At 40.4% G+C, this 15,845-nt stretch overlaps 1 protein-coding gene across 6 annotated transcripts in view; it reads left to right on the top strand.

The window, feature by feature from the left end:
* Positions 1-15,845, top strand: part of ptprfa (protein tyrosine phosphatase receptor type Fa) — a 165,787-nt gene that overhangs the window by 130,573 nt on the left and 19,369 nt on the right. For 5 of the 6 annotated variants that reach the window (XM_028403182.1, XM_028403183.1, XM_028403184.1 and 2 more), the window contains exons 20-24: positions 2,845-2,954; positions 6,739-6,836; positions 11,968-12,091; positions 12,187-12,362; positions 15,387-15,506. In XM_028403182.1, coding sequence (XP_028258983.1) covers positions 2,845-2,954; positions 6,739-6,836; positions 11,968-12,091; positions 12,187-12,362; positions 15,387-15,506 — 628 coding nt within the window. Of the gene's footprint in view, positions 1-2,844; positions 2,955-6,209; positions 6,243-6,738; positions 6,837-11,967; positions 12,092-12,186; positions 12,363-15,386; positions 15,507-15,845 lie in introns of all 6 variants that reach the window. The other variant, XM_028403186.1, reaches the window with a different exon arrangement.

Raw genomic sequence — 15,845 nt, 5'->3', positions numbered from 1 at the left:
GCAGTTCGTGTCAGACATATCTGTGTGTTCTAACAGTGATGATAAAGTAAAGTGACAGATACTAGTTTCTGTTGCACTTTCAAATCCATGTTAGCCTCTCTGAAACAGCCGGTGTGTGTGTGTGTGTTTTGTTTCTTTGTGTGTACTTTTTACTCTTGAATGTTGTGTTGAGTTTGCAACTCCTTCTGATCCTTTCCTCACAATGGTCCTTCCTTAGTGAACCCCTCTCTCACACACACACAATGCATGCTTTCCCTGAAAAATCTAATCCTGATATCACCTGGAGGCAATAACTGGCATCACACCACAACCTTTGTTTGTGTTACCTGTCTGCCCTGATACATATTGAATGTTTTCATCAATTCAAAAGTGTGTTTATATAGTTTTTTGTTTTGGTGCATTGGGTTATTCAGATACAGAGCCTGTCAGTGTCAGTGATGATGGCATATTGCAGGATTGCAATAGTTTTAGACAGTGACAGTTTAGGGATAGGTGTGTTTTATGAATGTGGGTAAAATAGCCATGAGTACATTTTCATAGTTTTTCATCGGTTCCTTAAAATAGATGGTAAATAGTGATAGCTCGAAGCTGAAAAGATGAGTGGAAATCATGCCAAAATAGGTAGTAGATTTTCATTGTTACCTTGTTTGTGGCATTAAAATTAGATTAAATGCGGAGGTAACAGACAGGATCATTGTATGTACTAAATGACATGATATAAAACATCTATATTGTCACATTGCAACATGGTCACTATCGTGCTCTGCACAACATGGATTACATCTTCCTGTTTTCTATTGGTGAACTCGCTGCTGCAGACAGCGACCCCACCACCTGTCCCTTCCTGGTACCGGGCAGCTCACCACTGCTCTCCCTGCCAGCTGGTAGCACAAAATCTTTCAGTTTCATCTGCCTTTTTCTTTTCAACTATGCCTCACCGATCTGCTAAGAGGCCTTGAAAGCCCTACATGAACCCACAGAGGTCCTCGTGGAGCAGGCCAGTTAGTCTTGTCAATTCCCCACTTGCAATTCTGCTGTATGGCATGGACGCACACACTTCATCTACATCTATCAAAGCATATCAATTCATACAGCTATACCTGCAAGTAGAGGTCTTATCTGGGGTCCAAATGATCTCTTTGTTGTATCCTATTCATGGTGTGGCTCTTATCTGTTTATGTCCCTGGAACAAAAGACTCAGCAGACATTATTTGAAACATACTGTTAAATTGTAATTTTGTTCTCCCTGGTTCAACAAGGCCACATGACACATTTAGAGCTTTGAAAAGCAAGTTCAGATATAGAGCTGAAGCAGCTACTATATACCTGGTGCCTTACAGTTTTTTAACAGTCTTGTAAATAGTATTTCCCACTTGAAATTCTGCTGCAGTGGCTGTTACACATTATACAGAAGTGGCATTCTGCTCCAACAAACTGTAAATTTGATATCTTTCCATGGCACACATTCAGCATCAGTGATGTAGCCAAAGATATCTGGTCCATAACCAAGAAAGTGATGGTTGCAACTTTCTGTGCTTTCCAAACAACGTCAGACATCTTAATTAGTATATTCAGAGACGTTGGTGCTCAGGTGTAGTAATGGTGGTCCCATCACTGGCAAGGCACTGCATCATGGACTGTGTCTGTGTGTCTAAAATAGTTTTTAATATTCATGGACTGGATTTTTTAAGGTCTCTTCAGTGGCCTTCAGTGTGTATTTGAACGCTTGACGTGTGATGCAGCTGGAATGAGGATCAGCACATCTGAGGCCATGGTTGTCACCCAGGAAAAAAAGGCTGTTGTGGTGAAGATCCGGTCTATGCCAGTCCTTTAGAGACTTTCATGCTTGGGTGCAGTTTCTGTTGTAATGGGGTTACTGTAACCTGCCCAAGTGTTGCAGGAGGAGCTGTCAGTGTGTGTCCATATCCTCTTTTATTTTCATGAAATCTGTGCATTGATTTTGTGGTAGAACAGACAGAAGTCACTTTGACTAAACTGTATTTTAGCCTGCTTGGTGTGTATCAAACTACATTTAGAAGACTAATAGAGCACCTGCTTATATCGTGCTGCTCTGTACTTCTGAGCAACAGAATCACAGGTTTGATTTGAAGGGAAATGCAAAGAGGTCCTTGAAGCACCTGTTTAAAGAACAGCGGGGTTTTTCATAGCATAGGAATAAAGAAAAAACCCTCCTATCTATGACATACTCATGCATACATAATGCAAATTAATTCATCACTTTTTTGAAATGCATTTTTCTGGATTATAGACTGATCATTTCTTTGTAATATTACTAAAAAAAAACATCCTCCGAGTCCACTGTTGCTGAACAGCACCGTGGTCTGGGAGCATAGAAACGCTTCTTTTAGTTTCATATTTTCCATGGTTTCAGTGCATGAATAGAGTGAAAGGAATGTTCCTTGGTCTATACATTCTTTTAGAATTCATACAGAGCAATCAAAGTGCTCGTTTTTCATATCAGGAACAAAGCGCTCGTCACCAAAGTTCAGCCACTTTTCACCATGCCTGCTTTTCAATCTGCTAACAAGACAGATCCAAGGAAGACAGGCAAAGCCCAAGGAAATGTATTCACCAAAAGGCACATCCTCACTCCCTCCAGCATTATTCAAAGAAGGAACCAATTACTCCTGACACACTGCATCTCAGCTGTCAGAATGTAGAAATTGGAAGTTACAACATGATGTCTGGACTGCTGCTCTTATAATGATTCCCTTAATTCATTTTACGGGCAGCATTATGGTGATGCTAACACACAACATATGCCGACTGTAGCAGCGCCGGATTAGTGGTTATACTCTCTCATTATGCCACTTCTTCCACCAGGAAGCGAACCTCTCCAGCCAAGGACGAGCACATGGCGGGTGTGAAGGACTCACTGCTGGCCCACTCCTCAGACCCTGTGGAGATGAGGAGACTCAACTATCAAACACAAGGCATGGACACACACACACTCTCAAAATGTATCAAAGCATATCAATTCATACAGCTATACCTGCAAGTAGAGGCCTTATCTTGGGGTCCAAATGATCTCTTTGTTGTATCCTATGAGTATGCACGGTGTGGCTCTGTGTTTGTCCCTGGAACTAACGGATGAAGCACAAGGTCACATGACTCACATTTAGAGCTTTGAAATGCCTAAAACGTATGTAGTTTAATCATCATTATAAAAGCTCAAACCTTTTTGAACATGTTCTTTGATAGAAGTAAGTAAAGTATGTGTCTGTGTATGTCAACTACAACTCCCAGCATGCAACTGAGTCACAACACAGACCCTTACATACAGATGTATTTAAAAACATTAAGAATATTAGCCATTTAATGGGTTAATACATCCAACATACAGTCTACACATGAGAGTGGATATCATTCTACACTGGGCTCTTTGTTTGGCCTTTATTGATGTATTTGCTCTTTATTAAATGCCAGCTTTTGAGACTTTACTGTAACCACCCACTAGTGCAGATTTGCTGTTAACAGTAACAGAGAAACAGAGAAAATGGTGTTCACTCTTATTGTTTCAAGTGTTAAAAACCCACCACCCCTCACAGTGATTCAGTTTACATGGCAAAGCTTGGCAACTGCTGCGGATGCTTAGCACCATAGAGACAAATGATGACAGGTTAGGGTAGACTTACAAACAGCAGCCGGCTCCTGTTGATCTGTCCATCCACCCCGATCTCCTACCAAAGACCTTGTCTCTCAATAACATCACCTAATTTCCCCACAATTACTTCTAACAAACCATGCAACCTATTTCTTTTTCTTTTGTACATCAGTAACTCTTGTTTCTCTCTCCCCGCTCACTCTTCTTGACCTTGCTTCTCTTATCTCGTTCTCCCACCTGTCTTTCAGTGGGAGGTTTTAAGCTCAAAGCATGTCATTGTTTTTTAAAGCAGTGAGCTCTTTACCTGGGGTACCAGTAGGAGGGAATTTGGCAGATGTTGTTTACAAAGTAACTTCGTCAACTCATTTGACTGCCAACCTCTGCATGCTGGGTGGCCTAGAAGTTATTCATAAACAAAAACACAGGAAAGTGACAGATGATAGCTCAATGAAGGAAAAACTGTAAAAAAAAATGTCCAATATTTTAGAGTTTTCTTCTTTTTGACCACATAAAAAGGCTAAGGCCTAAATTTACTTAAAATTTCCAGTGTTAGAAGACAACGCAAGGTTGCAGACACAAAGCTACTCCAGGCGTGCTGAACATTCAGTGAGGAGACCCGGGGAGCAAAGATGGTTTAGGAACAAGACACTTCACTGCCTAGTCATTTCCTGTATCTTTATCACAGGGGGCTTTTTTCACTGTCCTGCCCCTTTAGGAAACTAGCACTGATTCAATACTCTATTGATTCTAATTAGAGAAAAGAATGTAATCTCACATTTGGAGTGATTGTGTCACCCCATAATCACTTAACTAAATATTGGACCCATTTGTCACAAGCCACCCATTTGACACCAAAATTACATTTTTCACCAAATAAATGAAGAGAAACTGAGTTTTATTGGAAGCCTGTCTGGGTCGCAGCAGCATACTCTCATCGGATCTAACGCTCACAAACTTCCTTGTTTCTGTAATGCAAAATATTGCTGCAAGCTGTGTAAATATGTCATTCTATCACAAAGAAATAAGAAAACAGTATGCAAAAAATAACCTAGATACATATCAGGTCAAAAAGGAAATATTTCATGCCATTAGGTCTAGGGGGAAAATACATCATCAGTCGGGTTTTGGTTACCATGGTAACAATTGATTCACAACATGATTTGCTGCTTTAAAAGCCACGACTGTCACAGTCCTGTGGCATCTGTTGCTCCTTCTAAAGTACTTGAGTCAGACTAACGTTAAAGACTTGACCGCTACATGCTACCTGCAGCTTCATTGGTATAATCCCGTCCACCCCATGCACCCATATTTGATAACAAAATAATGACTTGTATTATCTCTGTTCTTGCAGCTTTAGTTGGTTCAAGTGTGACTATGGCTAGAGCAGGTGGATGGCAGGAAACACTAGCACTGGGGTACGGAATAGAAGTAGCTATAGGAGCAGACAGCTTGACATCTAAAAGGCACAAAAGGATTGAAATGGAAATAAAACCTTCTGCAGTCTTAGAAATATAGCTTTGTATTCGTCATAGTTATATGTTAGCCATGACCGTAGCCAGGATTTTAGAAATGCTGGGTTCAAAAATTGAACTTGCTGATGATGAAATATCAAATATGAGCTGGATTCTCCCTGAATCATTTCCAGATGTGTACAATAATAGTTCATGAAAAATTCATAGCAATCCAATTCAATTGAAAGTGTCCCATCACTTCTGAGGAGTTTTTGGCACACAATTTAAATGAAATATAATAGAGATTATTTCTATTATAAAATACATGAAATATGATATATTTTATAATATAAAGTCATATTTGGTCATATTCTTAATGTTTTCTCAAAGCTCAGAAACTAATATATAGTTTAATAACTTTTCTTTTCCTTTTTGCCTTCCCTGAGCAACCATACCATAACATCTAGTATAGATGTGCTCCTAAAATCTTTGTTAGCTGTCTTGATAGCGACAGAAGCATTCACTCTTCCGATTGTCCACCCACTTGTACACCAAACAAGTAATGATGCCTGCAATCAGGAGAAAGTGAAACATTGCGGTGTTATACAATCCTTGCAGCTACAAGTAATTATTACAGGACTTTTATTATATGCACCTCAGAACAAATGGTCTGAACGTCAGGGCTTCAATAGTAGCTAAATGGTTCCTTTCATACCAGAAAAATGGATCTGACCATTGGCCACGCAGCACTGTGACATCATGCCATGGCGTATAAATAACACATGATTTTTAATAACATTCAGTCAGTGAGGACTGAAGTTAAACGTGCCATAGTAATAACACACAAAATGACTTAATAAAAAGTATGAAGTACAGATAATAAAGTGAGTTTGGCATGCTAACATTAGCTGCTATGCTAAGTATCGGATAGGTTAAGCAATAACAATGCCATAAATGAGACTCAGCTGATCAACAGAGCTTGATCTTCTATTAAATGTCAGCAGAATTACTGAGGGACTGTCTCCAGTGACAGAATAAACGCCCATCTCCTCTCTCTCATTGCTCCTTGTGTGTTCTCTTGTCCTAACTGACCCCTGTGCTCTTGGTTTTTTTGCCTGGTCTTTCCCCCACAGGTTCCAGTGTCCTCAGTTGCCCGAACACTCCAAGTTAGTTTTCGATCCTCTTGTGTGTTACTAATGTTTCTTTTTATTTTCGCCTTGTCCCAGTTCTGTTCTACATAGCAGTCGTCTTGTTTAACACCATTACCTCCTCTTCCCATAGACTGTTCATGCCAGCCATTTAGCCCAAATGCTGTAATACATTAATAAGACATAGTAAATGAAAAAAAAATGTATACAACTGGATATAAGTATACAATCACTTCTGTAACACCTTTTCACTCACTGATTGCTTCATGGGATTCCTTCAGCCAATCAGCATGCTAGTTGATGCTTATCAACAGTTTTTTGATAGCATGCTGTTAAACAGTGACAGCCAAACATCATCCTTCCTACCCAGCACCGTCACTCTCACCGCATACTACCGTGACCAGCTATCACTGAGCCTTCAACATGCATCTGCACTCTGATGACACTGTGTGTGTGTGTGTGTGTGTGTGTGCATGTGCAATGGACTATACTCACTCCCCACCTGTCTCTGCAGGGATGAGGGAACATCCTCCCATTGCTATTTGTGACCTGGCAGATCACACAGAGAGACTCAAAGCCAATGACGGTCTGCACTTTTCTCAGGAGTATGAGGTAAGACCTCCTCTTATGCATACATTTCACATCACTTATATGTTTATTGCATCTGAGCTTTAATTAATTATATGTCCCACAAAATTAAGAACCCCTTAAATTATCTTTATTTTGACTTCATTCATTAAACATTTCAAAAGATATATTTTGATACTTTATCCAACTCAGTAAGTAAACTTTGTCCGGCAAGTGTAGTCTGATTGGACAACCTAAATATATGCATTTTTATTTTATTGCAAAAACAAAGCCAAGCAGGGCTTATTAAATATATATGACAAATAAAACAAAACAAATTCCCCCTTTATCTCTCACGCACACAGGCACAGACAGTCTGGTGTCTCATTGCACCTCTGTCCTACTATGTGTGTACAGCTACTGTATAACAGTAAAATTGTTTCCTTTCATATATTTTATTTTTCTGGTGTCAGACAATAAAAAAAACACATCTTTTTTTCATTATACTATAATAATTAGGAGCACTATAAGACAACCGTTAAAACAGGGCTCAGAATCGGCCAATCAGAGTAGGGCTAAGAACCAACCAATCACAACAGGCCTACAGACCAAATGACCACAGCAGTGCTACAAACCAACCAATCAGATCAAAGCTAAGATACAAACCAGTGGTTATGAACATTTCCATCATTTAGAATATAATCCAGTCAAGATTTTATATTGCAATTGAAATTTGAATCAATCAACAACAACACCACTAAATACCCATGGTTTTCAGTTTTAAGGTTGGATTAAATGCAACCAAAATCATGAGCATTTATCACAACCACTTTATTCTACACCATGTCTCAGTTTGCCTGTCCCTGTCCACTTCTTCAGTCTAAATGCAGCTAGGAAGTTGTGACTGTCCTGTGAACAAAGTTCAGTCTCAATTATTATTAAATATAGTTCATTTTTTATACTCCAAAAATACATATTCGCCCTACTAGCTGATTATGCTGTTTCCACAGGACTTTATATTGCAGTGAAAAAAAAGAGACAACAGTGATGGAAAAATGTGACAGGAGTGACAAACACTCAGAAACTGCTTGGGGTTCTAAAGGGTTAGATCTATTTTTATAAAAACTGACAAACATACTCTCTCTGTCAGTCTGTCAGTCAGTGTCACCACAGCATCATCTGCCTCTGAAGAGTTGTATAATGTGTCCTATCACTCTTTAAGGAGACTTGTCTTCCTATCAAAAGTTTTTTGACTAGAAAATGAGCCCAGACACCTCTGTAGATAACCCTAAAGCAGCACAAAGTTACTCTTATATCAAAGCCATGACATCTGACGTCCCACTAATGTTTACTTTAGACCCACAGGTGTAGACCGCCTGCTATCCATTTCACTCAGTTATATATATGTAAAATATATATTTTACCTATGCACACCTAAAAATCTATTTATTCTGTTTTTAATACCACACACAGTACGTTACCACTTTTTACCCAGGAGACACCTCTACTCGTGCACGTGGCTGGCTTAGCACTGTAGAGTTAAAGTTCAGCACTGGAAGAAAAGGATGCTGCTAAGTATGCATGAATTCTCTGCCTCTTTTCCAAGAATAATATTCCACTGCTTTTACCTACTGTAAAAGCCAGAGGGATTATGTCTTGTTGATGTCCTACAAAGGAAGGTAATTTGCATTTAAAGTGGTGAATTTCCAAGCGGATAAACCGGGACAGATGGGTGCACTGTTTATGCACAGCAACAGGAAGGGGGGGCATATAAATTATAAAGCAGCAACTGAATCTTCACCTTACATATTTTCTTCTTTCTTTACCACGATGGTGAAATGGAGTGAAGTTTTTGAGACGCATTGTTATGCTTGCAGATAACATTCAGTCAAAATAAGAATATTTTCATAGGCCCTAAATTTCAAAAAGTAATAGATACATGTTTGTTTAATCCACTGACAATATATGCCTGTGGACAAGGTGTCCATGGTGCTCAGGCCGTGTTTATTGGGAGTTGTTTTTAGTCCATGGAATATCCAACCGCGGCTATTTTGGCAATTTGTTGATACTGTTATAGGTATATAAACATTCCTGTCCAGTCCAAAAGTTGAACATTTTAACATGAGAGTTTATGGGAAATGACTCACGTTTGGGAGCCACCCTCCTGAGGCTGCAAGGGGAACAGCATTTTTTGACACCTCATTTCTCTCTGGAGCTTTGACATAAACATTAGAGCACCCTCAGTGGCCATAGCTGCAAATGTAAGCACCTCCCCAACCTCTAAATAAAATCCCGCTCTCAGCTCTACTTGCAGTCCACCCCCTATATTTACTCAGGACATGGCTAGATGGCAATGTCTGGGGCCTCCAACATTAAGCTCCCTCAGAAACTTCTATGAAGGTTAGTCCATCTTTACAAATGGCCAGGTGTCATGCTCACCAACACTCTGATTTGACTGGCTGTTGATTGTCTTAGTCCATGAAGTATGATGATGTCACACATTTGTGTCACAAAGAGTGTGTGTGTGTGTGTGTGTGTGAGTTCACATTTTTGGTTTTTCACCTGATAAACCGCTGTTTAGACACTAAATAATAAGACCAAGGTCTGACTTAGTTATAATATGTGGGGAAAGAGCTTTTCAGTTACCCTGTATTAGAAGTATATTAATTTAGTGCTGTGAAATCTTTTTGGATTTCATTAAAATGACTGTGTTTAAATAAAAGGAGACAAATGTAAGACCCTGATAGTGAGTGGTTAAGTGCATAAAATGAAAATGGTGAAAACTGCAGCAGGGATTAATGCTTACATTTCTTTATATCTGAGAACAAGAGGAGGAAAATGAACGTGTCCACATCCTCTCTGTGAGCAGAGAGACAGTTCCACATGTGGTGAAAGGTTCCTGTGTGTGAGAGAAGGAGATTTACGTATAAGTTTACACTGAATAACTTAATAAAGTTGGATCTGGAGACAATCAGTGACACCAGAACCTCCTGCATGCCATTGCACAGAAGTTAGCAGCCATTTAGTCAGCAGTGAGAGCAGCAGGGCTTGAAATGAAAAGCTGATAATGGCTGTGTTTAAAATGAGAACTGTCAGTGGATCTCACAGCTTGTTACGTTTGATGAATGGACCGCTCTTTGGCAACTACAGGAGACCACTCCATGTAACCCACATGGCCACATAATAGTGATTCTCCCTGTTTCATAATAATGATTACATCTATTATTTGGGTCATACCAAATGAGTGAGAGCTGGGTAAACTTTTCCTACCTGTTATTCTCTAGCCTCTTTTATTAAAACATAATGTTTCCAGCTTCGGTACCGGCTGTAACTGTAAGGCACAATAAAGAACCTTCAGCTCTATGATAGAGAAACTCTTAGAGGACATGACATCTCTGCCTATCCTCAGGCTAAAACGCTTGAAACTGGGACAACCTGTGCAAAATAGATGCATGCTTTCACTACAAAGAAGCTCTCTACTGGACCAACACTTTTTACACTTTTAATTGGTAACAGAATGACCCTATGCGCTGTTCTCCACATATTCTCCCTTTTTGTCACCCCACCTCTGCTCTTCCTGGTCATAAGGATTCTATGCTGCATGCCTCTGTTTGTTCACCTGCTTCTGGTTTTTGTTGGTGGAGTGTGATTATGATGTCATCTCTGTAACAGATCTGCATGTTGGCAGAGTGCATTAGCAGTAATGTGAGTAGTTTATCAGTAGAAGCCTTACCTAACAGGCTGTTAAATAAGATGTGTATTCAAGCTCTTTTTCCATTATCATTATTATCAGTTGTAGAGTGTGGCTGGCTGAGCGGCCGTCCAGCCAGCCGGGAGAGAAAGCAGCAGGATATCACAGTCCTCTTTGCTACTTCATTTTGTGTACAGTGCATTTTGTCCAGGTGATGTAAGATAAGCAGAAGAAGCTTCAAAAGATTCATCCTAAATAACAATATGCATCTTTGCTGTGTTCAACAGAAAACTGTTACTAGGCATTTTAGTGAAAACATGACCACTCATATGGGTCGGCCATCACTGGAAAAACATGTCTCAATCAGGACTTCTTCTGCGCTAACAATGGTCGCTGCAATCCACCTACTCAAGATTTTACCGCACAGCACATTCCACAGTTAATCTGACCTAGTCCACCATCAGAATTTGAGCCTTGTCAAAGTGTCTCAAATCCTTCTTCTGCCCATTTTTCCTTCCTCTCACATCAACTTTGAGGATAAAATGTCCACCTGCTGCTTCATATCCCACTGACTGACAGCTGCCATGGTAACCAGATAATCAGTGTTATTCACTTCACCTGTCAGTGCTCAAAATGCTGTAGATGATTAATGTGTTTTGGGCTGGAGGTTGACAGTTTTAGGGATTCCTATGGGATTGTTGCAGGTTGGAAGTCACTTTAACTGTTTACCACAGACAGGAAAACAGACCTTACTTTAAATAAAGAATGCACGCCATTCTGTTTAATCTATTTTTTACTGAGACCTCCATCTGTTGTGTTGATTGATTACAGTGAGTCACCTAACCAGTCCTTGACACTGAACATCAGCACACACGGTACAATGACCAAAATCGAAACAACAAAAACAACAGCATCAGTAATGGAGTCATACATAAACAAAGCTGAGATGGAACATAGAAAAAAGTGGTTGCCTGCTTTCTGTAGTCCCTTTTCATCTCCTCATTGAACAGGCTTTGCATGCAGCACTTTCCCAGACAGTGTTTTAATGCTGTGACCCAATCTAAAGTGAGTTGTGGCTGCTATATTTTTTCTGCCTCTCTATTGGTATTGAAATAAAATATACTATAAGTCATCATCTGTCTACTTTTAATACAATGCTCGTGGTCCTCCATCACTCTGCCTCCTACATTCCAGACTGCACACTGCTTCCCCTTCACCAGCTGATAGCAGAAGGCTGGCAGGGATGTTAGGAGCATCCAAACAGTCCAGAGAGTATCCATAGAGGCTTAAAGATCATCCAGAGCTTTTCATATTACAGCTACAGGCTGGAGGAGGGATGATGAATTAGTGTCTCGGTCACATGTACTGCTCTGGTCTTCTTACGCTAAGCTCTGACAGGCATTAAAGAACAGAAAGAAATGGATGCTCTGTTGTAATAATACTTACCTGCTCTCTCTCTCGCTCTCTCCCCCTCTTGTGTGTCAGTCCATTGATCCAGGGCAGCAGTTCACCTGGGAGCACTCCAACCTGGAGGTCAACAAGCCAAAGAACCGCTATGCAAATGTTATTGCCTATGACCACTCTAGGGTCATCCTCACACCTGTGGATGGTAAGAAGCACACATTACAGCTAGTGGTAATGTAAATCACTAAAAAGTCATGTGTTTTAGTTAACCTTTCCACTTTATGTTTTTTTTTTCTGCAGGAATTCCAGGTAGTGACTACATAAATGCCAACTACATTGATGGTTACAGGAAGCAAAACGCTTACATCGCCACACAGGGGCCACTGCCGGAGACTCTTAGTGACTTCTGGAGGATGGTGTGGGAGCAGAGAACCTGCACCATTGTTATGATGACCCGCCTAGAGGAGAAGTCACGGGTGAGTCAATCACAAAGGATCCAAACAGTGGAACCGAAGTGTGGCAGGTCCATCTACAGTTAAAACCCAGCTTCCAATGGAGCAGATTTAAAGTCAGAACCGGGCATCATGAGTCTTTTAGTTGCATCCTTAGGCTTTTCTCAGTATGCACCCGGTTCCTATATATATATATATAGTATTTTACAATAGAATAGAAGTACTTTATTCATCCCAAGGTGGTAAATTTCTCTATTGCAGCAGCGATGTACATAGAATTAGCATACTAAACATATACCTATAACGGTAAAATAAACAGTACAAACATTATTTAGCGCAAATATAAATATAAAATATAAGTACAGGAACAAACGTGTGCAATTTGGAATGGAAGTTTAAAAAAGATTGTCTCCAGATGTAATGTTTTTATCTGTGAAAGAGATTTATAACAACATCAGAGACAATGCTTGCTCTGCTGTGTATTTGGAGGGTTTGTGGACAAGGAAGCATCAAAGTAATGAAGTAATAAAGACAGTTGCACATAGGTTCATAGGTTATTAAAACGTCATGTTAGAATTCAGCTTGGTTGTTATTAGTGTCTTATTGACACTTGAGATTATATTCCTGTGGAATAGAGACTCTTACTTTGCATGATCAGGCAGGTAGCATTTCATAAAAAATACTGGAATGTCTGTATTTCCTAAAACCTTCTGAAGCTCTTCTAAAAAAGCAGCCTGGGATTTAGCATGGATCTTTGCCATTCAATTTTTATTTCAATTGTATATTAAGACATCACGTGCAGGCCTGATGGGTGGGGGACGGCAGTTTGACAGCCCTGCCATGAGGCTGTATAAACAGCAGATTAATAAATACCTGTAACATTTTAAGATAAGAGCAGATGACTGAGAAACTCTCTGCTACAAGTAGTACAGTAAAACCATCAGTACTGGAAGACGAGTCAGAAACACTGATACAAAACACCCAACTGCCATGAAGCTAATGAATTAGTGAGAGCAACAGAGGATTTAAGTTTATATCTGTCTACTTTCCCACAAATGGAAGAAAGGTGGGATGGATGGAGAGTGTTGACACTCTGATATATCGTTCTAAATGTAGCGATGAGCTCTTCAGGGACATTCATATGAGTAATGATGTCAGCCCTCCTTCACATTGTTATTAACACCACAGCAAAGGGGCAGAGCTGAGTGCCACTGCAGTCTACCATTATTATTTGTGACAGAGACCATCAACCCTCTGCTCCGGGAAGCAACGCCCATCTGTGGTTCAACCAGAGGTGCAGGACAGACATTATTCTCCTCATGTACTCCTTCATGCATCCTGCCATTAATTATGGAGCATCCCTCAAACGTTTAGGTGATTTGTGTAGCTGATGTTGTGGTGTGTGTCACCAAATGCTCAATCAGTCTTCTGTTGTTTGTCATTTCATAGTAGTTATGTGTATGCACATGTAGAAGTAGGCTCACTGATCTTCACCATGGATTGGGACTACTAATCTCACGTGTGTTTTCAGTTATTGATGGACATTGGAATCAAAAAGTTAATGGAGAGCCTGAACTACTGACTGATGCTAATTGCACATCATAATGCTGACTAGATTTGGATTCCTCCACTGGACTAAATGTAGAAAGAATGTAAGCAGTGACATAATGTGGACAATCCAGAACCAATTTCAAGAAGCGTCAAGCACCCTTACTGTAGTCTAGAGTTGTCTCACACATGAAAACGTAAGAACACAAGAACAATTGGCCACCAAAATAAAACAGGAAGTACAAGGAACTAAATAACACAAAAAACTGACCTTGACACTTAAACAGGAACTTCCAGTGCTGAGACATAAAGCCTGCATGGGAAAGTGTTAAAAAATGCAGTTCACCCCACGGCCTCTAGGGGCTGTCCCCACAAGCAGGTCAATCCCCTGAAACTGCACAAATACTGCAGAAACAAACAACCTGATTCAAAAAAAAATGTCAATCTCTATTGATAAGTTCCCTTTCAGTGACATCTCTACTGGGGTCATTTTTTGTTTAATTATGTTGGAAATTAAAATTATGAGCTTGACCACTTTGAGGCATATGACTAATCACAGTACAGGATGCCTTCCTCCTTGACTGCAATCCTGCCTCAGTTCCACTCGCGCTCCACCTCTTTGTCTGCTTTTGGAGTTGACGTGGACTGTGATGCTGTCAGATGTCACGCTGGCTGATGTCACAGTTTGAGCCTCCCACAGAGACTGAAGCGTCTCTTCAGAACCCTACATGGGACGACACGGAAGCCTCATGCATGTATGGCTAACACTAGATATACATAGTAAAAACACACACATTACTCAATGCAAAAAAATGCATTTATCAGGCACTTTCTGTTGACTTTATAGTTTTAAATAAGCTTTAAGACATTTTATGAGTTGTAGAAATATATAGGGTTGCAACTGTTATACTAAAAACAAAGAAAACCTCACAACAACAACTATAAATCTCACACAACCTCTGCCCAGAACAAACTTTTATTCCCTCATGCATGCGGAGTCGCTTCTCTTGCAGTACAGTACCAAATTATCCTGCAGACCCAGGTCCATTGTGCCTTTTGGACTTGGGCAGATTTTGTAGTTAACTTCTGTGTTTGCCTCTAACACTCAATGAGCTGTGTAATATTAGCTCAGGTGGCGAACCTGCTCTCTGACCTAAGGCAAATGTGGGCCCGTGCTCAGCCACTGGCCTTACCAAACAACCGCCACCCGCCACTCTGACATGCACACGCAGGTCTGTGAAGCGTAATGGCTCCATCTGTTAATGCTAGATTCCTGCTGCCTGCAGCCACCCGTCCCCTTAAGTCAGCACTGAAGTCCAAAAACACACTGGTCATCCAGCCCTCCCGTGGACAGCAACACACATCCTGGTTGTAATATGTTCTATGACACTGACTTCGATTTGAACAACCTTGTGTGAACTCTGTCCCATTTACATTTTTTTTAATGAGAGTTGTGTCAAACCTTAGTTATGAATATAAATAAACACTTTGTGTGTGCAGGTGAAGTGTGACCAGTATTGGCCCAGTCGAGGCACAGAGACATATGGGATGATTCAGGTGACAATGCTGGACACTGTGGAGCTGGCTACATACAGCATGCGGACATTTGCCCTCTATAAGGTGAGTATACAGTGTGCGTGTTGGGCCTATGGAAAGTAACTCTGCCAGCAGAGCAAGCAAGCATAACTCACAGACCACAGCAGGCTTTGGAGTTTGTTGAAAGGAGGCATGCACCTAGAAAACATATCAGGGTGTTTTTTGATAGGATTTTCTCTTAGACAGTATCTATAGTTTATGTTTGTTTTCAGAAGCTTAGACAGAAGTCAATGTTTCTTAACTGAGGGTGCTGTCAGTGCTAGCTCATCACATACAGACGGATTCCCTGAGCATCTCATTGCAGCACCATGTGTCTCATTTTTGTTCTAATTTATAAGAGATGGAAGAAAACTTGCAGAGCTG

Source organism: Parambassis ranga, chromosome 4 (assembly GCF_900634625.1).
Source record: "Parambassis ranga chromosome 4, fParRan2.1, whole genome shotgun sequence".
Taxonomy (NCBI): Eukaryota; Metazoa; Chordata; class Actinopteri; family Ambassidae; genus Parambassis; species Parambassis ranga.
Note: the sequence above shows the minus strand (reverse complement) of the source record. Positions and strands in the feature narration are given on the sequence as shown.